Source organism: Schistocerca gregaria, chromosome 3 (genome assembly GCF_023897955.1).
Source record: "Schistocerca gregaria isolate iqSchGreg1 chromosome 3, iqSchGreg1.2, whole genome shotgun sequence".
NCBI classification, from domain to species: Eukaryota; Metazoa; Arthropoda; class Insecta; order Orthoptera; family Acrididae; genus Schistocerca; species Schistocerca gregaria.
In genome coordinates, this window is record NC_064922.1 from 496,590,784 (window position 1) to 496,605,859 (window position 15,076).

Here is a 15,076-nt window from a genome sequence, read left to right on the forward strand (position 1 = left end):
CGAGAATGTTTCGAACTAATGTTGTACATGCGGTTTTCTTTACAGATGAAAGACATTTCCAAAAATTCTCCTATAAACCCAAGTCGATCATTTGCCTTCACTGTTACAATACTTACATGCTCGTTCCGTTTCATATCACTTTTCAACGTCACATCTACATAGTTAATCGACGTGAACGTGTCAACCAGTACATTACTGATGCTGCATTCTAACATTACGAGTTTGTTTTTCCTACTCATCTGCATTGACTCACTTTTTTTTTTTTTTTTTTTTTTTTTTTACAATTGGCCGGCCGCGGTGGCCGTGCGGTTCTAGGCGCTTCAGTCCGGAACCGCACGACTGCTACGGTCGCAGGTTCGAATCCTGCCTCGGGCATGGATGTGTGTGATGTCCTTCGGTTAGTTAGGTTTAAGTAGTTCTAAGTTCTAGGGGACTGCTGACCTTAGATGTCAAGTCCCATAGTGCTCAGGGCCATTTGACCATTTTTTACATTTAGAGCTAACTGTCGTTCATTTGTTCAAGTTATTCTATATTCTCCTATACTCATTCAAAGACGACACCTTCCCGCACACCACAACATCATCAGCAAACAACCGCAAACATCTGCTCACCATGTTGCCAAATTATTTATGTGAGTGTAAAATAATGGCGTCCCTGTCTTATTTGCCTAGGGCACTCCTGAACTCGCCGTCGAGAGCAACATACTAGATTCTGAAATTTTTACTGAAGTTTGCCTTACCCGCAGCTCGTGGTCGTGCGGTAGCGTTCTCGCTTCCCGCGCCCGGGTTCCCCGGTTCGATTCCCGACGGGGTCAGGGATTTTCTCTGCCTCGTGATGGCTGGGTGTTGTGTGTTGTCCTTAGGTTAGTTAGGTTTAAGTAGTTCTAAGTTCTAGGGGACTGATGACCATAGATGTTAAGTCCCATTGTGCTAAGAGCCATTTGAACTATTTTGCCTGCACTCATTTGCGCGTTCTCTTTTGAATCTTTTGATTCGTTAGCATTTTCCGAATTTCGTTGTTAAACCATATTGAGTCTTTCCCATCCTTAATCCACTTACTCGGCACATACTTCTACAGAGCAAGATTTACAATTCGTTTAAACTTTGCCTATAATTCCTCTACGTCCTTCATACGGGAATTAAATGATGACAATTTATTGTCTAAGTCGCATGCTAACAACTGCTTATCTACTCTGTCCTAGCAGTAATACTCTTAGCCTTCTTGTTTGATTTATTAACTTTAGTAACCGTAGTCCCTATGATGACGTCTTTCTCACTAATCCATTGCCCCTATTGCTGACGCCGTGGACAAGGTCAGACCTGTTTGTAGATACAGGGTCTAAAATATTTCCACTCCGTATGGGCTGTCGAGCTAGCTATTCAAGACAGTTTTTTGAATCCTGTTCAAATGTACTTCGCATGATTGTACTCCCTGAAATGAATCTATAAATGTCCCAGTCCATATTCGGTATGTTAAAGTCACCTAGAACTAAAATTTCATGATCTGGATATTTCCGAGCTACTGGTCATGGACTTTGTTTGAGGAACTCTAATAAAACTGTCGCAGCAGAATCGCGTGGCCAGTAAAAACATTCAACAGTTGACTTGATTTCACTTAGATCTGTTATACACGACCAGATAACTTCACCGTCGATCTCAAATTTGACCTCTATAGAGATAGTATTTTTTTCATCTTCAATCAACACTCTCCCTTCTGAGGCAGCTTATTTGTCATATCGATATACATTCCATGAATCGATAAATGTCTCAGAGCTTTGTATTTCGGGTGTCAGACAGCTCTCTGTCGCGAGAATAATTTTAAGTGCGAGACACTTCCTGGAGAGCAGTAAATTCGGAAAACTTGGTTACGTATAGTTTGACAATTTATTGACAAATTTTGGACAGTCGAAGCGTCATTAGTCTGAACGTGGGCTGATTTCGCTGTCTTCTTGTCGTCTGGGGAGTGTTCATGACAGTACCGCAAACTACCATCTAGCCTTAAAAATCCTAATGTGCACTCCACGAGTACTATTTACTACCCGAGTAGTTTTATTGAAAGCTGAAACATAGACGAAGGATTTACATATTATTAGTAATACATTAAAAATATTTCAGTAAGGAAAATGGCGTGCTTTCGTAGTCCAAGACGTAAGAAAAGGGACGAAAACACTAGACGTTTTGAGCAGGAATTATTTAGAAAAATGAAAAAAAAATTAAGTGTTGATATGCAATGGTAGTCGAATAGGGTGTGATTTGACCTCTGACTTTGAGGGAGAGCATTAACACGTGATACTATGTAGTGGAACTTACAGCTTGTGAAACGAATTTATGGACATTATCTTCCTCACATTCTCCACCCCCACACACTTACTTTGCACCATGCATCTATGACAGTGACATTGAGATATACAGGTCGCATACGCTTAAGTATCTCACGAAAATGTTGTCTCTTAGCTGTAGGTAGTTCCCAAAATGGGTCAGAAATTGCTTCATTATTCATTTTACATCAGATAAAAGAACTAATTAGCAATAGAATACAACAGTAACTATGTAATAGCTATATACTGCTGTAGGTGCTACACTGTATTATTATTATTATTAGTGGCTGGGGTCATACACAAAAGATTTCCAACTAAACGTCTTCTAATCCCTATCATTTTATATATAATGAGACATTTTAGCTTGGTTGATGCTAAATGAAGGTGCAGAGAATGGATGAAACAAGTGTCGCTAGGGAGAAGAGTGGTGCAGAGGATGCATTCTTTTTAACAAGTTTCTAGCTTCAGTATTGATAGTTAACTGTCTTACCCGAGAAGGAATTGTACATAGCTTACAAGATGCACAGAGATTTGTTTCATCATTCTGTAACAAAAGGTTGTTACAATAAGCAGCCAATCGTCTCATTGAGTCACTGTTTGTCGTTTAATAAATTCCTATACTAAGTAACATCATTTACCTTTTGTAATTTTAAAAATAAAAGAGTGCAAAGAAATTTATATTCATCCTAAAGTTCAGTTAGGCGATAATGTTGATGATGGTGGAATGCGGTGGTGGGGGAGGGGGGGGGGGGGGGGGAGAAGGGAGACCGAAGCTAATATCTGATGGGTCGGGACCACTGTCCTACACTGGTAATTTTAATTCAGTTTGTGCTACTTTCTTTCTGCAGGCCGAGGACGTGCTGGTGACGGTCCAGCAAGGAAGCCTGCTGGGAAGTACGGCCACGAGCGTCTACAACACGTCCTACACGGCCTTTCTGGGAATCCCGTACGCCGAACCTCCCGTTGGAGAGCTGCGCTTCCAGGTGAGTTCTCTGCTTACAGTCGTATCCCAGCTTGTAACCGGGGGAGCTCATTCTGAATGATCTCTCTGTTTAGCGAACTGCATTCGTGTGCTTGGGGATGTCATATTAGTCATTCAGGAGGAGAATGGGTCTAATCGCTGTTAGACTGGCCAAGATTTAGTTTTCCATTATTTTCACACTTTAGGTGAATGACACGTTGGTTCCTTCATCGATGCCACATACTGTTCTATCCTTGTCAAGTAGCTTCAGTCTGCCATATCAATGTCGATATAATGTTCTGTTTCATATTGACTTCATGAGATGTTGTAACTTTTTCTGCTTAAAACGCTTATGATAAATGGACAAATAAAGTTCGCAGACAGGAATACCGCCCCGACAAATGGAAGGAGAATGCATTTCAAGTGTACGAGGGCGGTTGGAAAGTTTCTAGCCCGAGATATTTACCGTAATGTCTAGCACAAACAACACCACCTAGTTTTATGGTGGCCTTTTGTGGGTATGCAAGTCAAATTTCGCGGCTCCAACTTCGTTAGTTTTGCCACTAGGTTGCGTTTTATATTGTAGTGTAAGCAAAATGGCGAATATTGAATATCTTCATTTGAAGGGAAAGACCCCCAAGAAAACTGCGAAGGACATACGGAATAAACTTAAGGACAGTGCTCCGTCTTATCCAACAATGAAGAGTGGAAGATGAGCCAAGGAGCTGAATGGCTGTCACCTTTGTCACTGATGAAACAGTGGCCGCATTCACAATACGATTTCACAGGACTGTCGAATAACGTTGTAGAACATTGAAACCACATTTGGAATCTCCCATGGGCTTGCCCATGACATTGTTGTGGATATTTTGGAAATGCGGGAAATTTCATCTCGGTGGGTCCCGAAAGATTTGAATGCAGAACAGCGATGGGAACGTGGGCAGTGTTGTGAAGAAAGCGTATGAAGACGGCTTTTCTGATAGGTTTGTGAGATGGATGAAACGTGGGCTCCACACTTTTATCCTGAGACAAAACAACGGTCACAATAATGGAAATATCCTTCATCCCGTAGCCCAAAAAAAAAAAAAAAATATCCGGGTGTAAAAATCAGCCGGTAAGGTGACGGCATCTGTCTTCTGGGATGCAGAATGGGGTAATTACGGTGGATTATTTGCAAAACAGCGTAACTATCAATGCATCATAGTACTGCACCTCCCTGCGTCGTTTAAAAGAAGAGAGAAAGAAAAAAAGGCACGGAAAATCGACGCGCGGAGTTCTTTTGCGTCAGGACAACGAACCGGCGCACAAGTCCTCGCAACACTGGAAGCTCTGCGTGACTGTGGGTTTGAATTGTTACGTCATCCGTCACATTCTCCAGATTTGACTCCAACAGATTTTTTCTTCTCCCAACCCTAAAAAACGATCTCAAAGGACGACGATTTGCCAATGATGATGCAGTGATTGATGGTGTGAATGCTTGGTTGCACTCGAAATCAAAGGCCTTTTATTTGAATGGTTTGCAAAAGTTTTCCTGCAGAAAATGTCATGACTTCTGTCTCTAAGATGATCGTAAGTTGTATTCCAAAAACGAACAGCATAGAGACAGAAGTGATGACACTTTCTGCAGGACCTGACCATCATTTTGCAGGACAATGCTCAGTGCAAGCTAATGTTTGACTGATGGGGCTGCTAAGTGCTATACCACTTACTGCACTCCCCTGACTTAAGCCCTCGTAAGTGCAGCTCGATTTCTAAACTGAAGGAAACACTTTACGGCATTCGCTTCAGAACTGCTACAAATTCGTCGGCCAGTAGACCACGCCGCTCGAACTGTCACCCAACTGGCACTGCTAAGAGTATCCTACGACTTCCACATCGGTGGCAACGGGTTATACACAATGTTGGTGTCTACTTTGAAGGCCAGTAAAACTTTAAAACACGTATCTATTTTTACGAGCTGTAAATAAATAGTTGCCGCTATTAAAGTTCCAACCCTCGTATGTGTTGTTGGCACGGCTTTAACGGATGCGACAGTACTACGCTGCGCGAAATAACGAGAAACTATTACGTACTACGTGCGGTTCTATGCGAAGAATGTCTTGATGTCTTCTTCCTGCCTAAAATATTCCGAGGAAATGGTTCAAAAAGAACAGCGGGACAAAAATCAGATGAAAATAGAATGTTAGCTAGACTGATAACGGGGAAGTATTAAACGCTAAAGTAATGTGACAGCTATTAGTATTGGGTAAGATAATGGTAGCTGTGGGAACAATAACCAAATGAGAATTTACCAATACAGCGTTATGTGCAGCAAGTGAATCGGACCCGTACCGATTATGATTAATAGGGGATACAGAATGTATACAAAGAAGGACACCGTGAGTGGAACCATGTATGTTTGGTGCAAGGAAGAGCGTCACGGAAATGAAGAGAACTTGTTTGACAAACGCTCGAAGGTAGCTACCAATTTACGCGTGAAAGTCTGGATACAAAGTTTCAAAAAACAGTATTAATAGAAGTATTCTGAAATATACTTCAAACTTCTACTTATCGCTGTCTTAGGAACTACAAACACTAAATTAATAACAAGACCCATGTAAGCAGTTTTTGTTCCAGCTCTCCCTACTCGATTGTAGCAAGAACCAAGCATGTGGTAAGTGCTTAGTACCCTTGCTATTTGGTTTGCAGAATACGTATAGACTCTTCAGATGTAGAGAGCAACCAGTCTAATATCGGATGAATAAATAAAGAGTGCTTTGTCGAAGAATGGAAGGTAAATTTATTGCAGATTCGAAAAGGACGATCTCGATTTTACGGACAGCACCACCGGTAATATTAGTCGCAATTAGGAAAAATGAATTCGTTGATTTGAGGAAGGCGTTTGGTCGTATGGAGTGGAACAGAATGTCTTCTAGCCTGATTCAAGATGGTATAGGCTATAGGCATAAAAAAGATGATCCATTTTCTTCATGCGAAGATGACTCATGGCGCCCGCATAGACGCAGGAGGTTAAAATCTGGACAAAAGTAAGACAAGATGTACCATTGTCGCTGCAGTTATCTAAGTCATCTATTGGAGAGAGTTTAAGAATTGAAACTGATGCTAATGTTGAAACTGTTCGTCACGAAAGGGGACTGAACCACAGTATCTACTAACGCAGTGCAGCAACAGGATATACAAGCAGGTGTATATACCATTTCGATGACTGAGACGAACTGCGGGAAGATGAAGCCGTAAATCGATTGCAAATAAAGTAAACAGTAAATAAAACACAGTAGCAAATTATCATGAATCTAGAGTTTGTTCTCCGTAATAACGATAGTAGCTGAAGCCCTCAAAATCTAGCTTCCGGAAAGCAACAGTGAAACGCCCTGCACATTCATTCTTCTAAATTCTTTGCTATGTTCCAGCCAAGATTTCCGCAAACGGTTGCTCCACTGAAATAAGTAGAACCGACAATGTTCAGATAATACTGATGATCTCTTGACAGGATCCGCAGCCAGCTGGTAGCTGGGAGGGCGTGCGCAACGCCACCTCATACGGCAGCGACTGCGTGCAGAACACGGGTGACGGCTCCGAGGACTGCCTCTACCTGAACGTCTTCGTGCCGGGCGTACCAGAGGAGGGTGCAGGGCTGCCCGTGCTCTTCTGGGTGCACGGCGGAGGGTTCGTCTACGGCAGTGGCTCAGACCAGGAGCACGGGCCCGACTTCCTTGTCTCCTATGGTGTCATACTCGTCACCATCAACTACCGCCTGGGGCCACTAGGTATGACCAACGGTTCCGAAGTCGTCTGTATGTTTCGGGGTGGGTTTCGCAAAATGTCTCTCACTGCACAAATTACTCTCAGCCTTTAGCTTCCACTCATTTACGTGTCATATTGCAAAATCCATTGTTCTGCACGCCTATGCTATCTGATCAGAAGTATTCGGGCATTCCTGTGTAATGTATATTTGATCACAACATGTCACAAAAGGTCGATCCGACAGCATAAAATTTGGTAGGAAGTTTTGTAATGTCAGTAGAGAAGCAATCAGAGATAAATAGATGTGTCAGAAGAGCTCAGTGACTTCGAACGTGAATTAGTCATTGGATATCATCTGATATCATCTCAGATGATATCGCCCAGGTACATTTTAACCATTTTACAGTTTTCCAATTTGACTGTAGTTGGACCAACTGTGAAGTGGAAACGCGAAGGAACAATCACAACTAAACCAAGACTACACAGACCTCATGTGAAGGGCTTATTTCAATAGTGGTACAAGTCCATTTTTGTTCATTTTGAGATACAGAGTCCTAGAGTTAAAGGAGCGCTGAAAAATCTGCAGTTGAGATACCAGAAATATTCAAGCCAATGGCTTCTTGCTAGAGATGAACCTTTCTTTCTGTTTCTTTGGATCATTAATTTCAGAATCATTATAGGCAGAAAAGTGGAGGTAATGGACTTGTACCACTATTGAAATAAGACTACACAGACCTCATGTGAAGGGCTTATTTCAATAGTGGTACAAGTCCATTTTTGTTCATTTTGAGATACAGAGTCCTAGAGTTAAAGGAGCGCTGAAAAATCTGCAGTTGAGATACCAGAAATATTCAAGCCAATGGCTTCTTGCTAGAGATGAACCTTTCTTTCTGTTTCTTTGGATCATTAATTTCAGAATCATTATAGGCAGAAAAGTGGAGGTAATGGACTTGTACCACTATTGAAATAAGCCCTTTATGTATAGATCGTCGGGCATTTAGGAGGGTGATTGTAAAAAATTGCCTGGAATCGTCGGAAGAAATCACTCATGAGATCCAGAAGTGCTACTAGTAGCAGACCAACTAGCACAATGTGTTTAGAGAGCTAAAAAAATGGAGTAAAATGGTCGAGCATCTCCTATAAAGCTACACATTTCTGTGTGCGATGTTTGAGTGGGGTAAACGGTGACGCTACTGGACTTTGGATCACTAGCAACGAGTGATTTAGAGCGGTGAATCATGGTACACCTGTGAGAATCCAATGGATGGATTTGCGTTTGACGAATGTCTGGAGAAAGTTACCTGCCATTATGTGTAGCTTTAACAGTGAACCACAAGGTGGTGCTGTGGTGTGGGGCAAGGATAGGAAAATTCAGAGACAATAATTGTATCAGCACGACAATTACCCTATCATAAAGCAACATCGTTGAGGCAATAGTTTGTGGACTATAGCATTCCTGAGATGGAGTGGCCTTCCTTGAGTCTAGATCTGAGATCAATGGAACACCTTTGGGATGAGTTAGAATGTGGACTTCGTTCCAGACACCAGTGTTCGACATTACTGCCTTCTCTGCTGTCGGTTCTTGGGAAAGTATGTGCTGCCATTCCTCCGCAGATATTTAAGTACCTCCTTGAAAGTCTCTTCAGCCGAGCTGAAGTTTTCATAAAAGCAGAGGGTGGACACACCTCGTCCACTAATAGGGTGTCCCGATACCCTCGCTCATATAATGCATGTACCTTTCCACAAATATCGTGCTCACTCTGATCCATCAGAATCGAAGCTACTGAACTAATGTTGTCGGTAATTAGTGGTGAACAAATTGAACAGTTATAATATTAAGAAGCGATATGAAGTGAAACGGATGCATAAAAACAGTATGAGGGAAGGTGAATAGATAAATTAAATTTGTTATAAGGGTTTTGTGAATGTTAATCTGCAAAGGGAATCGCATAAAAGTGCTGCCAATGATAGTGTATAAATTTAAGAATTTGGTGTCCTTATCCAGTAGACGTGACAAAAACTGTCGAAAAATTCAGGGATGCATTGATAAGACTGGAACAGATCGACATACCCCATACCATAGTTAACAGAGATGCATGAGAAACTTAAATGGGAATCTTTGGAAGACAGGCGACTTGTCAAATTTAGAACTCCTGTATTCGAAGAAGACTGTGCAATCATTTTTCTGTCACCATAGGATATCCAGCGTAGAGAACATTAGAATAACATAAAGAGAGTTAGCAGGGAGCATGCAAGAGGACTTCTGCGAATGATGGAAAGCAGGAGCATGATACTGGAGAAAGTTGAGTAGTATGAGTGGATTCTGAGCCGTTACTGGGACGTGCCCACATCGCCAATGTCGTAACGTAGAAGTAACGCCAGTTTAAGTGGCAGGCAATCAAGCACACGTCCTATAGTGCTGATATTTTCCCATGGGGTTATCACGCTTTCGGTCCCTTAAAAAAAGGCCTTGAAGGGTCGACGATTCCCGTCAGACGATGATGTGGAGCAGGCAGTTAAGGAATGATGAATCGATGGGGTGATTGCCTCAATGCCCATGACGATTTTGCCTCACTGGCGTACCGATTCTGGTTTTTACAGCCTTCGAACAGAATGTTTTTGAACGCCCCTTATATAAAGTCCAGAGTAAGTCAAGATCCGACATTACTTCCATATTACAAAACTACCGTAGATTTTAAGGAATGTCATTAAAATTTTCAGAAGTATGCACGTCCTGACAATAATAGGTAATGCAGATTATAAAAATAAAACTACATGGCTTATTGTCAAATAGGAGACACGAGAGAGAGAACAGTCAGACAATGTACAAGATACCATAACAGTTAAACTAAATGACAAGTTGCGAGAACTTCCAACAATTACTTACTAGATTTAGAGAAAAATAAGATTAAATGGTTCAGCTGAAAAATTAAGAGAATGTATTTATAGATGTCATTTCAGAAAACGCGAAGCAACTAGAAACTACTCTAACATTCTTCATTGAAATTATTAGAACTATAAAAATTCTAAAAAAAAAATCTCAGGTGGTGTTGATGGAATGTCAGACAGAGTTCTGGGAAGTTGTTCCAACTTAATTAGTAATGCCCTTAGTGATACATGTAATGCCTCCTGACACAGGAAATTTTTCCTGACAGCTTAAAATATGCAGTTGTTAAACCTTTACACAAGAACGGTGATAAGACACACTGAAACAACTATTGTTCAGTTTCTTTACTGACATCTTTTTCCAAAATATTCGAAAAAGTAATGTACTTAAGATTTGTCAGACATGTAGGGAGGAATAGTTTATGTAGCATATCACAGTTTGGCTTCCAGAAGGATTGCTCGACTGAGACTGCAATTTACATATTAAATCATCAAATAGGACAAGCCTTAAATAGTAAAATATCGCCAGTTGGTATTTTTGTTATTTTTCCAAGGCATTTGATTGTGTAGATCATGTTACTCTGTTAGAAAAACGCAAGGTTTTTGGGAATTGTCAGTTTTATGCACATCTTTTTGTCTCATACTTAACGAACAGTATTCAAAAAGTTATACTGAATTATTTAAACAGAATTAGAAGGAGAGAAAATTTTAGTGACTAGGAGGAAAGCACAATGGGAGTCCCACAGGGTTCAATTTTGGGTCTATTCCTTTCCTTATGCAGAGTCCCTCATAAAAATGATTGCACACTTAAAGGAACGAAAAGTATTACTCACGTGTTTATTAACAGAACGACGAGCGGTCGCCGCAACTACGTCAGTCAATGTTACAGTGGAGATCGCTGCACATGTCCCCGTAATCTACTGGCGAAGATCCTCCAGCGTGCGTCGCTTACGGCGATAGACGTTATCTGTCACAGTTCCCTACAAGTATAAGTCCGTAGGCGTTAGATCTGGCGACCAAGGAGGGAACTCAATAGGTCCTCTTCGTCCAATCCAATGCCCCAGAAAATTGTCATCCAGCAAAGCTCGTACGGCTAGGTGGTAATGTGGTGGCGCTCCGTCCTGTTGGTAGAAGACCACTTCCATAAAGCGCACGTATACCTGACGAAATGTATGTGGCGTAACATTTCCAGGTACACTTCTCCAGTGACAGCAGCATAAAAAAAAAGGGTCCTACTAAGCCCTTAGATGATAGTCCACACCACACATGAACCCCTGTTAGATTGACCGCATCATTCACGTAAACATGCGGATTTTCCGGTGCCCAGTTCACACTGCTATGCCGATTCACGGTTTCATTGCGTTTAAATTGTGCCTCCTCATTCCACACTATCTTCGTCACAAATTGTTCGTCATCATTCAGCATTTTCTGATACCATTCGCAAAATCGCATTTGGCGATCAGGATCGTCATCATTAATCGCGTGCAGTCATCGTGTAATGTAAACTTTCCACTTGGCAGCTTTCAGCACTCTTCATACGCTTGTACTGCTAACCCCCACTTCAAGTGCGCATTGCGTAGCAGAATTCTGTGGAGAATTAACAAACATTTCCAACACAAGAGCCGACAAAGCAGGACTTGCAGCTGTACGCTGTCTTCCTGATCTTCCTTTGTGAGTATCGCAAATCGCTCCATGCAAATTCAAACTTGTCAATCATGCATTTAATTGTTAGGCGGGTTGGCGATTTTGTTTCAGATTCCCGCCTCCACTGACGTTGCACTTCAACGATATTATCAAACTTTAAAAACCACTTCACAATACATTTTCGTTGTTCAAATCTTAAGCGTGCTCTAGCCATCTTGTTTTCTCAGTACTAAGATGAAAGTACTAACACCTGTTGAGCCAAAGACCATACTACAACACACTCGTAACTCATATCGAACGACAATATCGATATCTCGGTAGAGCCTGACAAAGAGTGTATACATTTTTCTGGTGGACTCTGTACATTTAGTGAGCTTCTACTTACCATTCAACAAGCAGAAGTCATACTTTTTGCAAACTATACTACTGTCATAATAAGTCTCATTAGAGAGAGCAACTTACATGATTGTAAATGATATTTTCCAAACAATTTTGACGTGGTTTTCAGAAAATGGATTCTCTCTCAAATAAAAAAAAAAGCACACACACACAATATATTCAGTACAATAAACAGAGCCACACCAAAAGCTGATGTAGCACATGAGCAAAAGTAGGTAAATAGGGTAGAATGCTCCAAATTTTTGGGTGTGTGTATTGTTGAAGACTTGAACTGGAAAAAGCGTACTACAGAGCTTCTCAAAAAATTAAATTCAGCTTCTTGTGTTCGTCGAATAATTGTTGACCCTGGGAACAAACGAGTTAACGTCCTGACATATTTTCTATGTTTAGTTTCAGTAATATGTTGTGGATTAATTTCCTGGAGTAAGTCGTCACTTAGAAAACAGTACTTATTGCACAAAAGAGAGCAATAAGAATGATATGTAGTGTTCACCCACAGACGTCATGCCGATACGTCTTCAAGTAGCTGGGCATTTTAACTGCACCATCACAATAGAAATATAGTCGCTAACGAAATTCGTCGTAAATAATCCACCGAATTTTGAGAAGAACAGTGATCTTCATATATTAAACACAAGAGGGAAAAGTACCTTAATTACTCATTATTAAAGTTGTCAGTGGCTCAGAAATGATTTCAATACGCAACAACAAAAACCTTTGCTCACTTGCCCAATAACATAAAATGTCTGGCAAGCAACTAAGCAAATTTTAAATTTACCTTAAAATCCTTTAGCCTGACCAATTCCTTCTATTCCATTGACGAATTTCTACTTAAAAATCGGAGGCCAGTAAAAAAAAGTTGTTTTGAAATGTAGTTGCTTGAATAGGACTAAAATAATAATGTGCTCGTTGTTGTCATTAATGTTAACAATAACCATGTATACGTATCGTCTAAACTGAGTCGTTCTACATCATTTCGATGAAAGTATCATTAAAATGATCTATGAGACACGAAACTAACTAACTAATTAAATAACTATGTATGCTTTCGTGTCCATGACACATGCGCAACTTTCTTATAATATAGGCCTACGTACGTAACTTTCGAAGCAACGTGGCAGCACCATGTACCTGCATAGCTGAGAAAACCTCCCCTTATGTCACAATAACGTAAATTTTCCCTTGCTTCTCTAAATAATTTCACCAAATGCCAGAAATCATACCTTTAAAACAATATATATACACTTTCAGGAAACATTCCTCACACACAAAGAAAGAAAAGATGTTACGTGGACATGTGTTCGGAAACTCTTAATTTCCATGTTAGAGCTCACTTTAGTTTCGTTCTTCCACCTACGCTCAATGGAGCACGTTATCATGATTTCATACGGGATACTCTACCTGTGCTGCTAGATCATGTGCCTTTACAAGTACGACACAACATGTGGTTCATGCACGATGGAGCTCCTGCACATTTTAGTCGAAGTGTTCGTACGCTGCTCAACAACAGATTCGGTGACCGATGGATTGGTAGAGGCGGACCAATTCCATGGCCTCCACGCTCTCCTGACCTCAACCCTCTTGACTTTCATTTATGGGGGCATTTGAAAGCTCTTGTCTACGCAACCCCGGTACCAAATGTAGAGACTCTTCGTGTTCGTATTTTGGACGGCTGTGATACAATACGCCATTCTCCAGGGCTGCATCAGCGCACCAGGGATTCCATGCGACGGAGGGTGGATGCATGTATCCTAGATAACGGAGGACATTTTGACATTTCCTGTAGCTAAGTTTTTGAAGTCACGCTGGTACGTTCTGTTGCTGTGTGTTTCCATTCCATGATTAATGTGATTTAAAGAGAAGTAATAAAATGAGCTCTAACATGGTAAGTAAGCGTTTCCGGACACATGTCCACGTAACATATTTTCTTTCTTTGTGTGTGAGGAATGTTTTCTGAAAGTTTGGCCGTACCTTTTTGTAACACCATATATATATATATATATATATATATATATATATATATATATATATATATATATATATATATAGAATCGCTGTCCAGTTGCTTCAGTGCTCCGCCTCTAATTTCGTCAACATCGATGGGATGGGACCATACTCATTAACTCCTTTCTTTCTCTATCTGTCAGCTATACCTGTTATGTTACATTTATAAAATGGCTTACTGTGAAGGTGCTTGGATGGAAGAAAGTAAGCTACACACTTTCAAGCTGCAGAACAGCCTCTACCAACAGAATGTGGACACACGAGTAACAGTGCCAAATTTCACTGCAGGCTTCCTGAGCACCGGAGATGAGGTCGTTCCGGGCAACGCAGGTGTCAAGGATCAGCACCTGGCGCTGACCTGGGTGAAGCAGAACATCGCCAGCTTCGGTGGCGACCCAGACCTCGTCACCCTGCAGGGGCAGAGTGCGGGAGGCAGGGCCGTCTCATTACATCTCGTCTCTCCTCTTTCCTCAGGTTGGTTCGTAATGTAATTTAAGAGACATTCATATCGATCTGGTGGCCTCCGTAAATGAAACAAGGCTGTCAGCAATGGATTATTTACTTCCTGAGCCTACCTTTTAATCGCAAAGAACGTACGAGGAACAGTACCGTATTTCAAATGTCAAGATATACGGCATGAACGCAGAGAATGTACGAGTATTTCAAATGTCAAGATATACGGCATGAATCAGCTAAGCTGTTCACCTCAGATATTTCCTGAGTCATTTGAGATATCGTAATTCTGTCTTCGACCAAACAAAATGTGAAACAGTTCTCACTGAAATATGTACAGTTTCTTTTCATGTCTATATAAAGTACAGAGATATCGGTATCAACTTAGCTTTCTCAAGTGGTAGTAACTGTTGCTACTGGTCTATGCCTTTAAAAGACGCAAATTAAACGGCATTCCAGTTCTTCACTTTTCAAAATCCGTTTAGTAGATTCGGGAATCTGCGATATTTTGAATTTAGGACTGATCTATTTTGAGCATTAAAATGACCGATACTGTATGCCGAAGTTCATGTTGTTACACTATTGGCCATTAAAATTGCTACACCAAGAAGAAATGTAGCTAATAAACGGATATTCATTGGACAAATATATTATACTAGAACTGACAT

General features: G+C 41.0%; 1 protein-coding gene across 3 annotated transcripts in view; it reads left to right on the forward strand.

The window, feature by feature from the left end:
- LOC126354065 (juvenile hormone esterase-like) overlaps positions 1 to 15,076 on the forward strand; it is a 285,547-nt gene that overhangs the window by 200,661 nt on the left and 69,810 nt on the right. For all 3 annotated transcript variants that reach the window (XM_050003436.1, XM_050003437.1, XM_050003439.1), the window contains exons 2-4: positions 3,166 to 3,300; positions 6,769 to 7,045; positions 14,244 to 14,429. In XM_050003436.1, coding sequence (XP_049859393.1) covers positions 3,166 to 3,300; positions 6,769 to 7,045; positions 14,244 to 14,429 — 598 coding nt within the window. The remainder of the gene's footprint in view (positions 1 to 3,165; positions 3,301 to 6,768; positions 7,046 to 14,243; positions 14,430 to 15,076) is intronic.